General features: G+C 41.5%; 1 protein-coding gene across 1 annotated transcript in view; it reads right to left on the reverse strand.

The window, feature by feature from the left end:
• LOC115656129 (uncharacterized oxidoreductase YtbE-like) overlaps positions 1–20151 on the reverse strand; it is an 89752-nt gene that overhangs the window by 42283 nt on the left and 27318 nt on the right. Inside the window, exons 2-3 of the mRNA XM_030572447.1 lie at positions 17062–17310; positions 5891–5992 (exon numbers count right to left, since the gene is read on the reverse strand). Of these exons, the coding sequence (XP_030428307.1) occupies positions 5891–5912 (22 nt within the window). The 5' untranslated portion in view covers positions 5913–5992; positions 17062–17310. The remainder of the gene's footprint in view (positions 1–5890; positions 5993–17061; positions 17311–20151) is intronic.

The following is a 20151-nucleotide window of genomic DNA, read 5'->3' on the forward strand; positions in this document are numbered from 1 at the left end:
GCACTGAGTCTGCACCAGACTGGGACTCAGAAGATCTGAGATCTATTCCCAACTCTTCCATGTATTTCTTATGTGACCACTGGCAAGTCACTTAATAGTTTTGTACCTCAGTTTTCCCATCTCTAAAATGGGGATAATGCTACTGTCACCTCAGAATGAAAAGTGCCACATAAAATCCTAAGTATTATGATTATTATAATTTAGCTTAAAATTTTACTTCCAAGTATAAGAACATATTTTCAAATACAATACCTAAGACACCTTTCCCCAGCCCCATTTTTGTGCCTGCAGTCACTTATTACTAACAAATTATCTGATTGCATAAATTTCAGGAATTTACAGATGCAATTTAGCCATCTGCCTTTAGGACTGTGATCTTAATATAATAAATGCTCTATTCAAATTAAGAATAGTGTATCAAAAAGTATCTCTGTATCCCTGTATCTCTGAAATAGCTGCAGACAAATTAGTACATCACGGCAGCTTAGCAAATCAGATAACAGATACACACAGCAAAAATGTTATGTTCTCAGGCAGAATACCACATAAAGAAACTACTTTTAAAAACTGTCTTGATTTAAAAATATTGGATCAGATCCTCCTTTAGTGTAAATCTGCATAGCAACATGACCTGTTGTGATGGGATGTATAAACCACCCTCTGGAACTGAAGGAGTTAAGAGGCAGTTCTGGGCCCAGGAGATATTTATCTTGGGACATCCTGAGTAAGGATATAGAGTCTTGGTTGTAGGGGAAAAGATCTGCAAGCAGCAGCTACCCTAGGCCCTAGAGGAGGGACTATCCTTTTTCTAGGACTAGGTACCCCTTCACTATAAGTTCTGGTGGATCATGAGAGGTTTTTGACTTCACTCTGGTTTGGGAAAGTAAGTGGGAGGAAGTGGATGAGGGAGGCACCCCTAAAGCACGCTGGAGTGTTTGCTACTGCTGCCTCTCATGGTGCTCTAGGTCACAGCCCAGTAGAGAGGGAGGGTTTGGGCTCTCCTACCAACCATCCTCTTATGAAGGAGGCATAAAAAGATAGTTATCTTTTCCGTAACTGGTGTTCTTCAAGATGTGTTGCTCATGTCTATTCCAAAACAGGTGCGTGTGCTCGCCACATGCACCAGTGCCGGAAGTTTTTCCCCTAGCAGTACCCGTAGGAGAGAGCACCCCCTGCGACCCCTGGAGTGGCGCCTGCCTGGCGCGGTATAAGGGGAGCTGCACGCTCCCCCCACTCTCAGTTCCTTCTTGCCAGACAACTCCAACAGAGGGGAAGGAGGACAGGATGTGGAATAGACATGAGCAACATATCTCGAAGAACAACAGTTACCCTTTCTTCTTCGAGGGATTGCTCATGTGTATTGCACAATAGAGGATTCCAAGCTATATCTGTTGGAGTTGGGTAGGAGTTCACAAGTTCCCAGAATGGAGGACAGCCCTGCCAAACTCGGGGTCATCCCTGGTCTGGGATACGATCGCATAATGCAAGGTGAACGTGTGAACCGAAGACCACGTGGCAGCCCTATAAATGTCCTGGTTGGGGATGTGGCCCACGAAGGCAGCCGATGAGGCCTACACCCGAGTCGAGTGTGCCATCACAATGGGCGGTGGGGGAACACCTGCCAGTTCATAACAGGAACGGATGCACAAAGTGATCCAAGTAGATAGCCTCTGAGTGAAAATCAGCTGGCCCCTTGCGCATTCAGCGGAGGCGACAAACAGTCGTGAGGACTTTCTGAATGGCTTAATCCGCTCAAGGTAGAAATCTAGAACCCACTGCACATCGAGTGTGTGGAGACGGCGCTCCTCACTGGATGTATGAGACATGGGGCAGAGGAATGGTAGAAAAATGTTCTGACTATATGGTAGGTGGGGACCACCTTCGGGAGGAATGTGAGGTGTGGGCAGAGTTGGACCTTGTCCTTATGAAAGACCGTGTACAGCGACTCAGAGGTCAGGGCCCTGAGCTTTGAGATGACATGATCGCAACCAGGAAGGCCACCTTTCACGAGAGGTGAGACCAGGAGCACATGGCCAGTGGTTCAAACAGGGGCCCCGTGAGATGAGCCAACACCAATTTTAGGTCCCACTGTGGGACTGGGGGGTCTAGAATACAGAAAAAGACGGTCCAAACCCTTAAGGAACTGGCCAGTCATAGCATGCGAAAATACCGTGTGCCCTTGCACTGGCAGAGAGAAAGCCAATATGGCTGCCAGGTGCACCCTGACCAATGAGGGCGCCAGGCCCTGGGTCCTCAGGTGGAGGAGGCAATCAAGAATAAACTGGATTGGGGTGGTCACTGGGGAGGCTCCCTGGTCCTCCACCCACCTAGAAAATCGGGACCACTTCGCCAAATAAGCATGGTGAGTGGAGGGCCATCTACTTTCAAGGAGGACGTGCTGAACCTGGTCTGAACACATCCGTTCCTCTCCACCTAACCACTGAGCAGTCACTCCAGGAGGTGAAGAGCAGCCAGGCTGGGGTGGAGGAGGCGGCCCTGGTCCTCAGAGAACAGGTCCGGGTGGAACGGCAACGGCCACGGCAGAGCTACCTCCAGGTCTGTGAGGATCGAGTACCAATGCTGCCTAGACCATACTGGGGCAATGAGGAGGACCCAGGCCTTGTCTGACTTTATCTTCTCCAGGCACTGGCATGGACACGATGTCCTGGGCCGCCTGGAGGGCTTGAGGCATGGAAGGCATCTGGACATCTGGAGAGGCCTGTTCCGAAGGGGCTGGGCTACTCCACTCAGCTTGAGTTGGAGGCCTGGGGCCCGGAGGGAATCGAGGACTGCCCGACATGGGCCTAGCCTCTGTCCCAGATTTCCCTCGATGCTGCTGCGAGGAGGGAGTCATCTTGGCCCTCTTGGCGTTCCCTGTGGATGGAAAGCAGGTGCTAACTGGTTGATAGTACCAGCGAGTCACTGTGTACCGACGCCGCGGTGCCGAGTACTGGTTCAAAGTGGCATGCTGGGGTTGGAGTCAGGACCGACTCCATCAGGATGGCCCGGAGCTTAATGTCCCTTTCTCTTTTGGTTCGAGGCTTAAACGATTTGCAAAATTGCACCTTTCACTGACATGGGTTTCTCCCAAGCAGCACAAACAGTCTGCGTGTGGATCGCTCCTTGGCATAGAATGTCTGCAAGAGCCGCACGACTTAAACCCCAGGACACGGGGCATGCCCTGGCCCACACTTACTGACTAACTAAACTAACTAAACAGCTAACTAACTACAGGTACTAATGTTGAACGAACAAAGAGTTCTGGGGACAAGCTACAGCAAAGCTGGAACAGAGAAGTTCTGACACACCTTCACTGGTGGCAAGAAGGAACTGAGGGTGGGGGAAGCGTGCAGCTCCCCTTATACCGTGCCAGGCAGGCACCACTCCAAGGGTTGTGGGGGGCGCTCCCCTCTACGGGTACTGCTAGGGGAAAAACTTCTGGCAACAGTGCATGTGGCACGAATGCACACCTATTGTGGAATACACATGAGCGATCACTCAAAGAAGAACCCCTTCTTCCACCCTCCCTGGAGATAAAGGGGAGATAGAGACATTGTAAATCCTAAGGCAAGGGCATGCAATCCACAGAAACCTGGAGGTGGGCTGAAGACGCTTTCTTCTGTTAGATTCTGCTACCCTGTAAGGGGACGGACTCGACTGGTGACCTGGCCACAGGGCCGAGTTGCTACCTACCAAATGCACAGAAGAGTGATTGTTGGTAGGGGACACTGAAGATGTGGGAGAGCTGGGTGCCAGTGACCTAACCATTAGGTGGCACCACTGGTATGCCCAGACTCCTCACACCTGTTCTATTATGAATTAACTAGCAATCAGTTTAGTTCTATGGAATTAGCTTATTATCAGATACCACCTCACATTTTAAACCAGTAAAGGTAGTTATGAAGCAGGGAGGATGGGATTAGATTGGATTTATCTGATATTGTTGGAGACTTGAGATATAAGAAGCGGGGGTACAAAATCCATAGAGGAACTATAATGTGGCACTCAAGCCTCCGTGCAAGGCAGGAAGAGGTTAATCAGTTACTGAAAGCCAAATTGAGAAACCTGGGGCAGGAGCTAGGTTTTCATACAGGAGCAAAACAAAAGAAAGAAAGAAAAAGAAAGGGCCAGCTCAGGAATAGGTTGAGAGAGAGAGAGAGAGAGTGTGTGTGTGCACGTGCGTGCAGATATGGGACTTTCATGATGAGAGAGAAGGCTGGCTAGGCCAGGGACTCTGGAAGACTGGTGCTTAGCAAATCTCCGGGAGGAATTGGAAGAACTGATGACATAAAGCTAGCAGGGGATCGCCAATACTTGGGAGGATAGAGGTAAAATTCAGAGGGATCTTGATAAATTGGAGAACTGGGCTAAACTATTAAATGAAATTCAACAAAGACAAAAGTAAGATGCTACACTTAGGGAAGAAAAATCAAATGCACAAATACAGAATGGGGGAAAACTGGCTTAGCAGCAGTACAGATGAGAAAGATCTGAGAGTTGTGGTGGGTCACAACCTCACCATGAGTAGGACAATGGGTAGGTTAGACGAGTTGAACCTTACATTGACGCAAAAATGTAAAATCATCAAAAGTGTCAAATATGTGATTATATCTACATTTTAAATGCAGTGTATGTCTTCAGCACAAATCTGCATTCCAACAACATTCCACCCACACAGAGTTCTTCAAGAGTATGTTAGGGCAGTATTATCAACCTTTATAGGCAGGCAAGACCTTATTCACAATCTCCTTACATTTGCTATAAGAGTAAGAAGAATGTATCAGTGGTAATAATGATAAGCCTGTACAATTATGTGTCTGTATTTCAAGAGGTTGACAGAAAACACTTGACATTGAAGGATATGGTTGTATGAGGAATGGGTGAGCGAGAATTTCTTTGCTTTACATTGTAATGAATTTTTCAGTGCTTCAAAACCCCCGATTGCCTTTCGTAGCCTGTCTGGGGGTCGTGACCCATTGGCTGAGAAATGCTGGGTTAGGAGATGGATTACATGATCTTGGAGGTCTTTTTCATCCCAGTTATCCAACTTTGATACTTAGGAACTTTCCATGGAATTGTAAATGAGGTCTACAACTATTGCTTGAAAATATCATTACTGGCGAACCTCATACTAATACTGCATACATTAAGGGCAAAATCCTCCTCTTAAATTCATGACAAATCTTGATGCCAATATTCTAATCTTCCTGGATCTGGAAAAACTCCCATTAAATGTCAATGGGGAATCAGTGCATGCAGAATAATACAGTTGAGAGTCATCATAAGGATCTGAGAGAAGAATTTTTCCTTAGCTTTGCAACTCCTTCAAGGGCATGCTTTCAAGATTAATTAACAAAAACCCCGCAGCTCAGTTTCTGTTCCTCATCTAATCAGCTTGCTTGAGTTGACCTTTTCTAAACCACAGACAACAAAGATCCACTAACTACTGCTCTATGTAAAGAAGAAATATCACCTTACAATTAAAAAAAAATCAAAGGGAAGTTAAATTAGATGGCATGGCTTTGAATTTATACCAACTGCAGCCCAGCACAAAATGTACTGTAATCTACAGACTACAGACAATCTAAAAAAACCATACATAATAGCATTTACTTCTTCGGACCACAACATGGCAATATGTTATTTACAAGCAGCAGCTAACTCTTTTTGTTTAGCTTGCCACATGGATAATATTGAGTAGGGCTGGGATTTTAAAGGGGCACAAGTGAGTTGCATACCCAAGTCGCATAGAAAGACAATGGGATTTGGACACCTAACTCTCTCAGGCTCCTTTGAAAAATCCCACCCTATTGCAATGTTATTGGATTCCTGAAAGTTTAAATCAGTTACAGTCCCTCCTGCAAACAGTGATTTTTTACAGTCCTCCCACCTTTCTCATATAGGTCCTCCATGGCTCTCCAGGTTTCCGCTCGGATCTCACGATTACTTTTACCAGGAACTTGTGCATTGGGCCAGTGTACCAAATAAAGATCTAAAAGGGAAACACAATCAATTTGTGTTTATTTATATATATAAAAAACCCTGCCAGTGATGCAGCAGAGTAGTTGAATGGCATTCTTCAACCCTTAGCAAACCACTCAAACCAAACAAACCACTCCTAATCTATCTCTATCAAAAGTTTATGACTATTACTAAGTGATCAATAAATATGCTTCCTTTCTTGATTTCATAAACACCACCCTTTACTACTTTAGGCCTCAATCCTGCAAACATTTAATTAATTGATATTATTTGTATTGCAATAGCATCTAGAAGCCCCAGTCATGGATCAGGGCTCTTACATACACATATGTATGGCGCTAAAATTTGAACATGAGTAGCCCCAATGAAATCAAAGGGCTGTACTGTAATAAATATGATTCATAATAATAATGCTAAACCCACACCAACTCCAGTAGAAATTAACAAGAGGCTACAAGAGTAGGATCAGATGGTTGCCAGAATATCTCAGAAGTGATCAGCACCCTCAAGTCTGTGGGAGGTGAGGACGCTCAGCACCACTGGTGGTGCATAGCACTTTCACAGGAATGGGCCTTTGATGCCCACTGAAAGGAATACTACTGTTTATACATTTCTATGGGAAATTACAGTACAACCATTCCTTCATGCCGTTGTGTACTAGATTTGTTTGCACCAGATCAGGTACATAAAACCTATAGCCCAGCCCTTTCACCAAAAAAGACACATTTCTCATATAGTTTAAAAAAAGGAATAATTTATACATACTGGCCAACATTTTCAAGCCTGGTTGCCTAAAGTCTGGCTGGTGAATCTGTATTTAAGAACCTAACTAGAAATGCCTTCAATTTCAAAGGTGATGAGGCAACTCAGCTCCCTCTGAAATCAATGAGCACTTGCATCTTTAGCACTTCTGAAAATGGAATTTGGAGTTGCTCAGTACCTTTGAAAATCAAGGCATTTTTATTTAGATTCTTAAATATGGATTCAGGAGCCTAATTCCAGGCACCCAAATTTGAAAATGTTGGTCACTGCCTTTTTCTTTTAGTCCAGTGATATCCAGATAGCAGTTCATGAGCTGCAAGTAGCTCATTAATGTGTCTCCTGCGGCTCTTTGCAGCACATGGTATTTTAAAACTGTGTGATTTAATTAACCAGTCTAAATTATTAACCAGTCAGGATGCTTTTAATATGTTATTAACCAATTAAGTTATCAACTTGCATTAATTTAACTTATTTTCTCTAATAATTATATATTCCCCTATCATACTGTTTAAATATGAATAATATAGTAAATGAAAACAATGAATTCACATTACTTTGGCTCTTTTGGGTAAAGCTGATCTCTAATTTGGCTCCTGAACCACTGAGTATCACTGTTCTAGTCTAAGACACAAACAGGAAAAGGAAAGAAGTGATTGGCTGAGGTGTGCGTCATTCATAACCACAGACATTCTTATGTTTAAAATAGCTGTCTCTTGTTGCAAGTTGCTATCTAGCCTTGGTGAAGGAATGAGAAATTGTAACTCTTCACAGTGAAAGTATTTTTCAGAATACACCACAACAATCTCTTACAATAACCGTTTGTGGAAACAGGACTCCTCTGGCCTATTTTTTTTTTAATCTCTTAAAACTTCAGCCAAAGTATTGACAATAGATGGCACACTGAGTTGGTACATTCTTCTTTCATTTCTAGGCAAGATAACTCAAAGCTTGATTTAAGGGGACAAATAAAAATAAGTTTGATGTTTTCATCCTAGTCTTCATTTATCAGGGGGTAGCCGTGTTAGTCTGTATCCACAAAAACAACAAGGAGTCTAGTGACACCTTAAAGACTAACAGATCTTTTTGGGCATAAGCTTTCGTGGGTAAAACCCACTTCTTCAGATGTGTCTTAATTTGTTAACAACCTGACAAAATTATCAAAATATGTGTCTGCTCCTGATAGGTATATGAATAGAATAACATAGGGTTTTGCATATTAAGGCTAGGATGCACTGGAAGATGTACGTAGGGAAAGCTGCATACAAAACCATGAGCCAATACTTCAAATTCCTACTGAGGTGAGTAGTCCAACAGGCTTTCAAATAAGACTGTGCATATGAGTAAGGACTATATGAAAGGATTTGCAGAACTGGGATCTATCCCCCATTCAGGGAAGATGCTATTAGTTCTTTGCTCTTTTTATGCATTTACTCACAAATTTAGAAAAGGAATTTAAGAACTGTAAATAAAATCTTTAATTTAAACATACAAGACAATTGCCACAACTGAACAGGGACAAGTTATTAGTACAGTTAGGGGCTGACCTCATCTGAAAGAAGAAAATTATGCATCTCTAATTGCTATATTCTCCAATACAGAATAATCCAGACTGCTTAGCAATGCCAAAAAAACTTATGCAGGGAAAGCTCAATATAACCACTAACTGCAACAGTATTCTTGAAAAAGGCTGAATATCCAGCTATGCACCACAGTCCGTAAATGTTCATGAAAATAGCTGCTCTGCAGATTTTCACATACAAAGATGCTTTGTATTCAGCCAGAGAAATTGCAACACCCAGAGAAGAATGACTTTTAAAAGCTTTGAGAACTGTAAGACCTCTGGCCTTGTAGATCTCAGAAATGCAGCACATTTATCCTTCCTTGTGTTAGTGTCTCAAAGACTTCTTCTGATACAAACAGGATCAGCTGTCTTTCAGGAACCTTTTGTTTCAGAAGGGTGATGTTTCCATACCAGTGATGCCTATATCGTATCATGATTTTAAGTAAAGATATTTCAGAAAGCCATAGGTGAAGTTAAAATGAGTTTAGTGTTGGCATGATAAAGCAATACTACTTGCAGATCTGCTCAGTCTGCAAACTCTTGGTGAAATTTACTTCAATTCAGAGATGAACAAGGCCATATTCATCCATTAAAACCTCTGCACTTAAGTGAATTTCAGCCTCTATGATTAAGTAAATGCAATCACAGCAAGCTTATTTTAAAAAGCAAAAAATCAAAAGGTACTCAGATGTTGAGAAAAAAGTCTATAAAAGGCTGTACCACACTGCAATGTTTGAAATATACTTTAAAAGGCAGATTATGGCTACTTACATGATGGCGTACAAAGAGTGGTGAAGCATATAAGTAGTCTTCTGCACCCTCCTTCTCTCCTTGTACGGGAACCAGCCCTTGAAGCCTTTTCTTCCCTAGGGCAAAATTCATCCCAAAGCAGGGCACTCATACAAAAGCTTATGCTCATTTTAAGGGGCAATTCTGATCCTAAGGAAGTCAATGGCAAAAATCCCACTTCAATAGGGCCTAGATCTGGCCACAAGAGATTACCCTGTGCTCTGGGGTGAATATCACCACCAAATGCAAGAACCTTTCCAGGCTTGTGCTTTTGACAAAGCTTGATATCTCAAAGGTGTGTGGATTGCACTCGCTATACCAGAGAACAGAACTGACCTGGAGAGGGAGGAAGTGCATACCGTACCCTTTCAAAGAGCGGTGGTGCTGCCACTCCAGTTTCATTTTTTAAAGTTTATTCAGTGATTATATTTCTATATTAGTCACTGAAATGGAGATCTGATTATGATTTATGGCATAATCATTGTGAACGCTGAGCATTTGAAAAGAGATCAAGTCCTGAAATTTCATTTACTATATGTATGTTTTAGGGCTGTCAAGCGATTAAAAAAATTAATCTCGATTAATCGTGCGTTTAAAAACGTTAATCTCAATTAAATGTTCTGTTAAACAATAATAGAATACCATTTATTTCAATATGTTTGGATGTTTTCTACATTATCAAATATATTGATTTAAATTACAAACAGACTACAAAGTGTACAGTGCTCACTTTATGTTTGATTACAAATATTTGCACTGTAAAAAACAAAAGAAACAGTATTTTTCAATTCACCTAATACAAGTACTGTAGTGCAGTCTCTTTATCATGAAAGTTGAACTTACAAATGTAGAATTATGTACAAAAAACTAACTGCACTCAAAAATAAAACAATGTAAAACCTTAAAGCCTACAAGTCCACTCAGTCCTACTTCAGCCAATTGCTGAGACAAACAAGTATAGTTACAATTTGCAGGAGATAATGCTGCCCACAATGTCACCTGAAAGTGAGAAAAGGCGTTTGCATGGCACTTTGTAACAAGCGTCACAAGATATTTATGTGCCAGATGCACTAAGGATTCATATGTCCCTTCATGCTTCAACCACCATTCCAGAGGACATGCATCCAAGCTGATGATGAGTTCTGCTCAATAATGATCCAAAGCAAAGCGGATGGACTCATGCTCATTTTCATCATCTGAGTCAGATGCCACCAGCAGAAGTTGATTTTCTTTTTTGGTGGTTTGGGTTCTGTAGTTTCTGCATTGGAGTGTTTCTCTTTTAAGACTTCTGAAAGCATGCTCCACACCTTGTCCCTCTCAGATTTTGGAAGGCACTTCAGATTCTTAAACCTTGGGTGGAGTCTGTAGCTGTCTTTTGAAATCTCACATTGGTACCTTCTTTGCATTTTGCAAATCTGCTGTGAAAGTGTTCTTAAACCAACAGGTGCTGAGTCATCATTCGAGACTGCTAACACATGAAATATATGGCAGAATGTGGGTAAAACAGAACAGGAAACAAGGAGTTCACTCACAAATTTAATTAAAGTATTTTTTTTTAACAAGCATCATCAGCATGAAAGCATATCCTCTGGAATGGTGGCCGAAGCATGAAGGGACATAGGAATGTTTAGTATATCTGGCATGTAAACGCCTTGCAATGCCGGCTACAAAAGTGCCCTGTTCTCACTTTCAGGTGACATTGTAAATAAGAAGCAGGCAACATTATCTCTTGCAATGTAAACAAACTTGTTTGTCTTAGAGATTGGCTGAACAAGAAGTAGGACTGAGTGGACTTTAGGCTCCAAAGTTTTACATTGTTTTGTTTTTGATTTCAGCTATGTAACAAAAAAATCTATATTTGTAAGTTACACTTTTATGATAAAGATATTGCACGACAGTATCTGTAAGAGGTGAACTGAAATATACTATTTCTTCTATCATTTTTACAGTGCAAATATTTGTAATCAAATATTATACAAATTGAGCACTGTACACTTTGCATTCTGTGTTGTGATAGAAATCAATATATCTGAAAATGTAGAAAAATATCCACAAATATTTAATAAATTTCAGTTGGTATTCTATTGTTTAATAGAGCTATTAATCATGGTTAATTTTTTGAATTAATCACATGAATTAGCTGCGATTGACAGCTCTAGTATGTATATGTGTTTGCATGTGTGTATATATATGCACACTACCAAGTGTATATACACAATACACACACTTTGATTTGCCCAAATGTTCTTCTCTTTTGAGGATTACATGAACACAAAAATTATTAATTTAACAAATTTCTGTTAGGAAATTAGTATTAAATAATACAACAAAATACCCTTGGTCCACTAGACTGGCATGTTTTGAGAAGAGCTCCCATGACCAAAATGTTTTGTAAATTGTGAGTGGTCATTTTACTAGTTAGCTGTTAATTAGGTAATAGTATAAATAGCAATGTTAAAACACAGTGTTAAAAAAGCAGGAGACAACATCATTTCTAATATTCCTGAATAAAGCAATAGTGTTGAAGACTGAATTCTGCTTCTTGGCCACTAGCGCGAATGGAATCACTACGTAATTCATTTTCAAAAATGCTTGCTTAAAAAATCCAAATTAATGTATTAATGTATGTCACTTAAAGGCAGAATTATGTAATAGTTGCTATGATTCCTAGCTGCATGTAAAAGAAATAACTTTTTGCATCAAGGAAGAAATCAAAGTCATTAACAACCATTTAACTACTGTTAAATACAAGATGCTTTGGCTATGAAATTTGTTTCCAGCACCCTTTAAAGGCAATCAAACTGGAATAATGCAGTAGTAAATATGGCCCTGAGGCTGGAATATCAAAATATGACACTGTTGGTAACCCTAATAAAAATCAGTGTATGGCGTATTTTTAGATTGTGATACTTAAGTCACTTGGTGGGTCATTATTTTCTTAGTTGTAGTCACATCCAGAGACAACAAAGCCCAGAAAAGCTCATCTTCATTCAAAATGCAAAGCTAGTTTTACACAGTTAAAAGTCAGTAGCATGCTTGTTAGGGGAACTAAAGTTCATGATTCCACTCAAATTCTCAACCTAATAAAATGCATACAGCTAACAAGAATCTGAGGTTCAACACAGACATGAGGAAAGCAAAATAGTTTATGAATTCAGTAACCCACAAAGCATACTCAACAAGAAATTATTTGGGGGGCAGTGTCCAAATCCAAAGGAATGTATTCTTGTATTGCCAAACCTAGAAGATTTGCTGCTATTCCATATCATGGATGCTAGACACTAATCTTAAATGGAAAGATCAGGGACCACATTTAGAAAATGCAAGTAATGGAATATTTGTTTTAACCACTGCCCATAAATAATACACATTTCCATCTTCTCATGGATATATAATCCACTAATTAAAAAAAAAAAGAAAAACCATGAACACGGCTCTCCTAATATCATTTGTCCAAAAGTGCTCATTGGAAAGGCTCTGTAACAAAATTCTGCTTGGAGCACTTTGTCTTAAAGCAGTGACTGGTTTATATTAGCAACACAGATGTATGAGAATTCTTTAGACTATTTCATATAACTTCTTATCAGTTTCTACTATTTTAGACTGTGATCCTATGATTTGTTCTGCATGGGCAGATCCATCAGTTCTCACCAAGCCTCACTGAAGTCAACGGGCTTCGCATGGAATCAGGGGTTCCATGTGGTTAAAGTTTCTGGGGCTTTAGTGTCTTTTCAATTTTCAGTCATATTAAATAGTCAGATTTGCTCTATAATATAAAAATATAAATTGTAAAAACAAAGGCATTGTTTAAGTATCTTCCATTTTATTGCATCATCCATATATCTTTTATAGAATTATTAGAAGAAAAGAATTCTTGTTAATATATTATAATACTATCAAGAAAATTTCATTTAGTATTTTACCCTGCTCCTTAGTCCATATACCCTTCTCTCACAGAAGAATTGCTGGTTTCAGCAATTGTATCAGAGATGCTCATAATAAAAACAATTTGCTTTCCAAATAAACTTGGACACACATTGCCTTATCATCTGCAGAACTTTTCTCATCATATATTTTCATACCCTGCCTGTTCATAAGAATGAAGAAGACTGGTCTATGGAAGGCTGACATTAAATTAGGTGCATGATCATGAATGAAAAACAGAGCTGGTATATCTAATTTAGGTCTACCAGCCTTTAACTGGATCCCCTTATGTAGGTCTCTGCATTGTGGTTACATTCATAAGATTTGTGAGAAGTTTCAAGTTCTGGGGGCGAAGATGTATTCTCAGAAGATTTCATACTTTTGCACTGTCAAAACACTGTAATTTTATGCCAAAAGATGCCGCTGATAATATTTTTTGCCTCAAAGTCCATCAAAGCATCCTAGAAACAGAAGTAAATTGGAATAATGAGAATTTAGTCCAAATTTATTCCAGCTAATAAATGTGAAATAATCAGATTTGCCATGACAAAAAAACAGTAGCTCATAATTTTAGCTGAGTCTCTCCACCTCAAAAGTCATGTCATACATTTTGTCAAACATGTAAAGTGCTTTAATTAAAAAATTTATTAAAGGTATAATAAACCACTCAAATAAGAAAAAAAACATAATACACTTAGATTACTGATACAATTCTCATAAAAAAAGTTAACAGGTCTTGTTTTCGTAAGGAATGTTACACATCCCCACATTACATGCTGTTACAGAATTATCGTAATTTCTAAATGCATTTTATTAAAAAAGGAACCTTCCGCAGAAGCATTATTTGTTGGTAAGACAGAGAGAGACTGTGCAGTATCTGTTTTTACTAGGTTAGTGTTTGGAAGGCTATCTTCACAACCATAAGGACTATAATCATATAGCCTGATTTTCAACTCCTATTGACTCTAATAGCATTTGTGAATGCTCAACTCCTCTAAAAGTCAGGCCCCATTTAAAATGAAAGTTAAAATGTCTCTGCAAGAGTAGCTATGAATTTTTAAATTTAAACTGCAAAAAACTGGAACCTGTTAACAACCAACAGAGTGGCAAATGACCAGCCTGAGTTATGACTATGTAATCACAGCAAATTGAAACGAGAGAACTTTTATCAGCTACATCAGGGATAGGCAACCTATGGCATGAGTGCCGAAGGCGTGAGCTGATTTTCAGTGGCACTCACATAGGCACTCACCTGGCCACTGGTCCTGGGGGTTCTGCATTTTAATTTAATTTTAAATGAAGCTTCTTAAACATTTTAAAAACCTTATTTACTTTACTTTACCACAATAGTTTATACATTATAGACTTATAGAAAGAGACCTTCTAAAAATGTTTAAATGTATTACTGGCATGCGAAACCTTAAATTGAGAAGAATAAAAGAAGACTCGGCATACCACTTGTGAAAGGTGCTGACCCCTGAGCTAGATTCTGCCTGGCTTTTAGATGGGTACACAACACACTTAAAGGATGGGCCCAAACTGCAGTCTCTATTCTTTCCAGTTACTCTCCTGTGGGTACAGTTGCACCCCAAAGGCAGCAGGAAGAGGTGGAACTATGGCTGGAGCTATGGCTAGTCAGTTGTCAGCAGAGATGGCTCACCATGTAAAGGGAGTGTGCTTCACCCCTTAAAGAAGTGCAGCAGTTTGTGTGCTCCTGTGCACAGCAGGGAACCTGGGAGACAGTTGCATGTGCAGCACAAGGGAGGTGTGGCTTTCTCCTGCCCTCAGAGGAAGGCTGTAGCTAAATGTCACAATCTTAAAAATAAAAGACCTGATCCTTACCTCATTTACACAAGTGCAAATTAATATCTCACGAGATGTCAATGAAATTACACTAGTATAAACGTGATGTTAACAAGAGGAGACTCAGCCATGAGTTTCCCAAATCAGAAGATTTGAACATACCTAACAAACACAAGCTATCTCACTGGCTCTCTTTCTCTCATGCCATTACAGGGGCTAGATGGTAACAGCAACTAAAATACTTCTGCCACCTGAAAATAAGTTTTTTAATGCAACTTCCTGGGGGAAAAAAATGTATCTGCTGATTATTTGCACGAGTTCTCAGTCTTATCAATTTAGTACCCAAAAAGGATACAAAAGTTTGCAGTATTGAAATAAATTATCCAAAAATGATTTTCTGGAGTTGGATCAAGTTTTCTCTCATCAGCATTCAGCACCAGTGCCACAGCAAGCAGATTAACAAGAGAGGAAATACAAAACATGAGGAGCAGATGAATTAAAGGGAGAGCAGTGATGGAGAAAATATGTTCCTTCTTAATTTAGATAGAGAGGACAAAGTCATGGACTGCAGTTCCTTATTTATGAGAACATCCTTCCAGTGATCAGTATCTGTACTGCATCGAAGTTATGGAAGTCACTTTACAACATTTCACATTAGTCTGTAGGAAACCACTAATAGATTCATTTGTACAATTAACAGAACTAGAACACACCATGTGTGCATAGACATATGTCACAATCTTTTATTGCATACACTATAGTAAATTGATAAAATTGAAAATATGATAAATTACTTGGATTCTCGTTTTGTTCACCTTACAATACACTCAGGGGCAAAACCCTAAGCCCAGCACTCGGTAAGATATTCCACAAAACCTTTGTGGTGTATTTTTTTTTTTTTTTTTTTTTTTTTTTTTTACAAAAGCTGTTTGTTTCTGCCTTACACTTTATTTATTGGTAATGGTAGTGGTGCAGGAAGCAGAAGAGGAGCAAAGGGAAGGTTTTCAGTGCCACCACTGATAAGTTCGACCGTTACATTTATTTTCCTTGGCAGTCAACACTGACATTTTAGTCTAAGCTTCTACAATAAGATAATCTATATATTGTTATTTTCATTTCCTCTCCCCTCTCAGCTAGGAAAGAGAAGTGCCCGCCACTCCCCCCCAAAACTTTTAAAATACTCTCCATTTTATTTCTATGACATCCCCCTATTGCTATCAAAAGATAATGGACAACTAACTCGTGTCACCACTACAGCTTCTTCTTACCTAAGATGATATTCTATGCTCTATGACACGAGCTCCGGTGGCAGCCATGTCAGTTTCCCTGATTATGATATACTATACTGTAGGTACATCACTAGGATAGAATTTTCAAAAGTGCCTAAATCTCATTGATTTTCAATGGGACTTAGATGTCTATATCACTTGAGCTCTTTTGAAAATTGTACCCAAAGTCTATGGCATCAGATAGCAAGCTAGCTAGTGAAAACTTGTAAAACATATTCATAATTTTAGAGAAAGTTTAAAGGGTGACATTTTCAAAGGTGACTCCATATTTTCAGATTGGACATTTCAGAAATTATAATAAACCATGCAAGCAACCAGGACTTTAAAAGTGAATTTATTTTAAAGTTTACATAGCAATCTTTGTATCCTTAACCAACACATCTGAACTGTTGTATAGATGATCCCCAGGGGGGCTCCAGGCCCCAGTGCGCTTGGGGCGGCATGCGCAGGGGGCACTCTGCCGGTTGCCGGGAGGGCGGCAGGCGGCTCCGGTGGACCTACCGCAGGCGTCCCTGCAGAGGGTCTGCGGGACCAGCGGACCTTCTGCAGGGACGCCTGAGGGAGGTCCACCGGAGCCGCGGGACTGGCGAGCGGCAGAGCGCCCCCCCGCGGCGTGCTGCCGTGCTTGGGGCGGCGAAATGGCTAGAGCCGGCCCTGATGATCCCCAACTCAATTTAACGAGTAAATGCAATTTTACAAAATTCATTCTAGTTGATTAAAAAAAGATCTTGCAACAGCTACAATTCTAGGGCCATATTCTGTGCCCTCAGTTACATACATGCAACCCTCATGAAGATCAGTTTGGACAAGAGGTTTGCAGACATATAACTAAGGGAAGAATTTGGCACCCATGGTCTATATCTGTTATAAAGTCCATCCTAGAATTTATTTATCTTCCTCAAGACTCACATGTGAGGCAAAGTAAATTAACAACATAAAAATGTTTCATACCGAGGTACTGAACACCAAGTCTTTTGCATGAATCCAGGCAGGCTTGTTTTGTGTTTTCATAGCCATAGTCACTATGCCAGAGTTTGGTAGTTATCCAGAGGTCCTCCCGCTTTACATCACTTTCTTTGATAGCTTTCTGAAGAAGTAATTCACAGCCATATCTTTTTGCTGTATCAATATGACGAATGCCACATTTTTGTAGTGCATACACCACAGCATCATGGGAATATCCACCTTGATGGGAAGTACCTAAGCAAAAGTTAATAGGCGTGAATTGTTATTACTTAATGACAAACAGAATTTTGCCAGATTTATCAGCTTGCAATTTTTGCTGTTGTGACAATTAACATATTGAGTCCTCAAAAAATTATACAAAAGAAATGGGAATTGAACGAGAGCATATACTAAAAAAATACAGATCCTAGGAGAACACAGGGTTTAAGTCTGATCTCATCTACATTGGTGTAAATCAGGAGCAACTTACTGAAATCACAGACATTTCAGCAGTATACAATCGTAAAAAAGTGAGATCAGAATCGGGCCTATAGGATTTCATGACCTATGAGCATACACTACTATAATTAGTTACTTCTGAAACCAGTATCCTTAGAGGACAGAGAAAAGTAATATACAGTATGGCAAATAAATATAAACCACATTCATTCTCCATGTTGTGTGTAATATACATATTTATATAGTGGAAATATTAATTAAATATTAAAGTAAAAAATAAAAGTATCAGTATGTCACTTCTTAAAAAGAATGAGTTAGATTCAGCAATCTGCTGTGGAAGAGACAAATCCTGAGGTCTTTACTCCATGAAATTCCACGGAGCCCCAGGTTAATATTACACTACAATACTGCATAAAGGGCCATATTAATCTCCAGTGTAAACAGTGTAATTCCCATATACATTTCCCAAATTCATTGAACCGAAACAGTAGTGTAAGTTACAGATGGCATAGCACAGCGGTTCTCAGCTCGTAGTCTGTGGCCCCCTAGGGATCCACAAGGCCTTTTAGGGGGGCCATGGAGCTCCACTGCTGAAACCTGGTGTTCTGAGCCCCAGCGCTGAAGCCAGGAGCAGCACAGGGCTGAAGCTGGTGGCCTCCCTGCCCCAGCCAGGAGCAGCATGGGGCTGAAGCCAGGGCCTCTCACCCACAGCCCCTAAAACCGGGAGCGACATGGGGCTGAAATTGGCAAACCTCCCCCTGCCCAAGCCAGGAGCTTAGGGGCTGCAGCTGGGAGCCCCAGCGCCGCTGCCACCCCCCGACCCCACTGAAGCTGGGAGCTGCACTAGGAGCCCCCCCCCACCCATACAGAGCCCTAGCTACCCCCTGCCTGCACAGAGCTACCCCTGTGCCTGCACACACCCCTACCTACCCCCTGCCTGCACCCTGAGCTACCTCCCTGCCTGCACACAGCCCCTAGCTAACTCCTCCCTGCACCCTGAGCAGTTTTCAATTTTTTTGAACTGAGCCTCCTTGGAGTTATATATTTTGGTTGCATTCTCCCCCAGTCCAGACAAGCTGGGTGGCCTCTTGAGGAAGTCAGGGGGTGGAGGTGTTGCTTCCTCCCTGGACTGTGCAGCTGTAGAGCTTGCTCAAGTCCTGCCAGCCTTTGCCCCCCACCCCATTAGAAGTAAAACTATTCCTATGCCAAGGGTCCCCCTGTGGCCTGTTTCCCGCACTCCCCGCCCCCCCCCATTCCCCTGCCAGGCCCCGGCGTTTTTACAGCATGTTGAGTAGGGCCTCAGCAACAAAAAGGTTGAGAACCCCTGGGATAGAAAATGGACATAAATGGGGTTTAAATGATAAAACAGTGTAATTTGCACTGCCTAGGCATTCATTGGATGTACTAAATAAATGTATTTTAATGTCAAGGGGATGGAAGGATGAGAATACTTAGCAGGAAAAGCCATTAGCAGAAGGTCTATTAGATAAAGAGTGTTTGTGAGTGTGAAGAGGGGACTGTTTTATCTTCTGTCTTTCTATTAGTTGTTTTTCCTGCTAAAAGCCACCCACCCCTTCACAGTCTTTTCCCAACAGCAATATTTTCCACAATCTCTGTTTGGGGACATGCTCAGTCAACTCATAAAAGTGAGTTTCTAAGACTATGACTGCTATCAAAGGCCCTAGTCCTGTAACTGACAGCGGGCAGACAGACTGCTGCATCCGCATTAAGGCTTTTCATTGTGGCTCTCCATGGGCACAGCAGTTTGCCTGCACAATACAAATTGCAGTATCAGACCCTACATGATAACCCAGGGCTGCCCAGAGGATTCAGGGGGCCTGGGGCAGGGCCAAGTCTTCGGTGGCAATTCAGCAGCAGGTCCCTCTTGAGCTGGAGAAGGGACAGGCCGCTGCTTCCGGGGCCTGCTTGAGGTAAGCGCTGCCTGGAGCCTGAAACCCTAAGCCTCTCCCCTTCCCCAGCCCTGAGCCCCCTCCTGCCCTACGACCCCCTCAATCCCAGTCTGGAGCACCCTCCTGCACCCCAACCCTTCGTCCCCAGCCCCACCCCAGAGCCCCAGCCAGAGCCCTCACACCCCCCTGCACTCCACCCTTCCTGCACCAAGCCCCTTGCCACACCCTGAACTCATTTTTGGCCCCACCTCTAACCAGAGCCCTCACCCCCTCCTGCACTCCAACCCCAATTTTCTGAGTATTCATGGCCCGCCATACAATTTCCATACCCAAATGTGGCCTTCAGGCCAAAAAGTTTGCCCTCCTCTGTTGTACAGTCACTAGGGTTATCACAAGGGAGAATTAAGGGAAATATATAAAATAATAGTGGTTTTCCTACCCTCACCTTAGTATCCACTATTCCTGGATAAGGTGAAAAGTGGGAGTCACTGCCCACCCTGGTCCATGGGACTCTGCCTCTTGGAACTTTCTAAACCCCAGTGGTTGTCAATCCATGGCCCATGGGCTGCTTGCAGCTCAGTCAGCACACAGATGTGGCCCATGCAACATCCTCAGGGTCATACAGGTACTATATATTGTGTGGATGTGGCCCACATAACACGCAGAGAACAGCATATGCGGCCTACAATAGTAAATACATTGGGAATCACTGTTTTAAAAAATAGGT

The sequence above is a fragment of the Gopherus evgoodei genome, chromosome 8, assembly GCF_007399415.2.
Source record: "Gopherus evgoodei ecotype Sinaloan lineage chromosome 8, rGopEvg1_v1.p, whole genome shotgun sequence".
NCBI classification, from domain to species: Eukaryota; Metazoa; Chordata; order Testudines; family Testudinidae; genus Gopherus; species Gopherus evgoodei.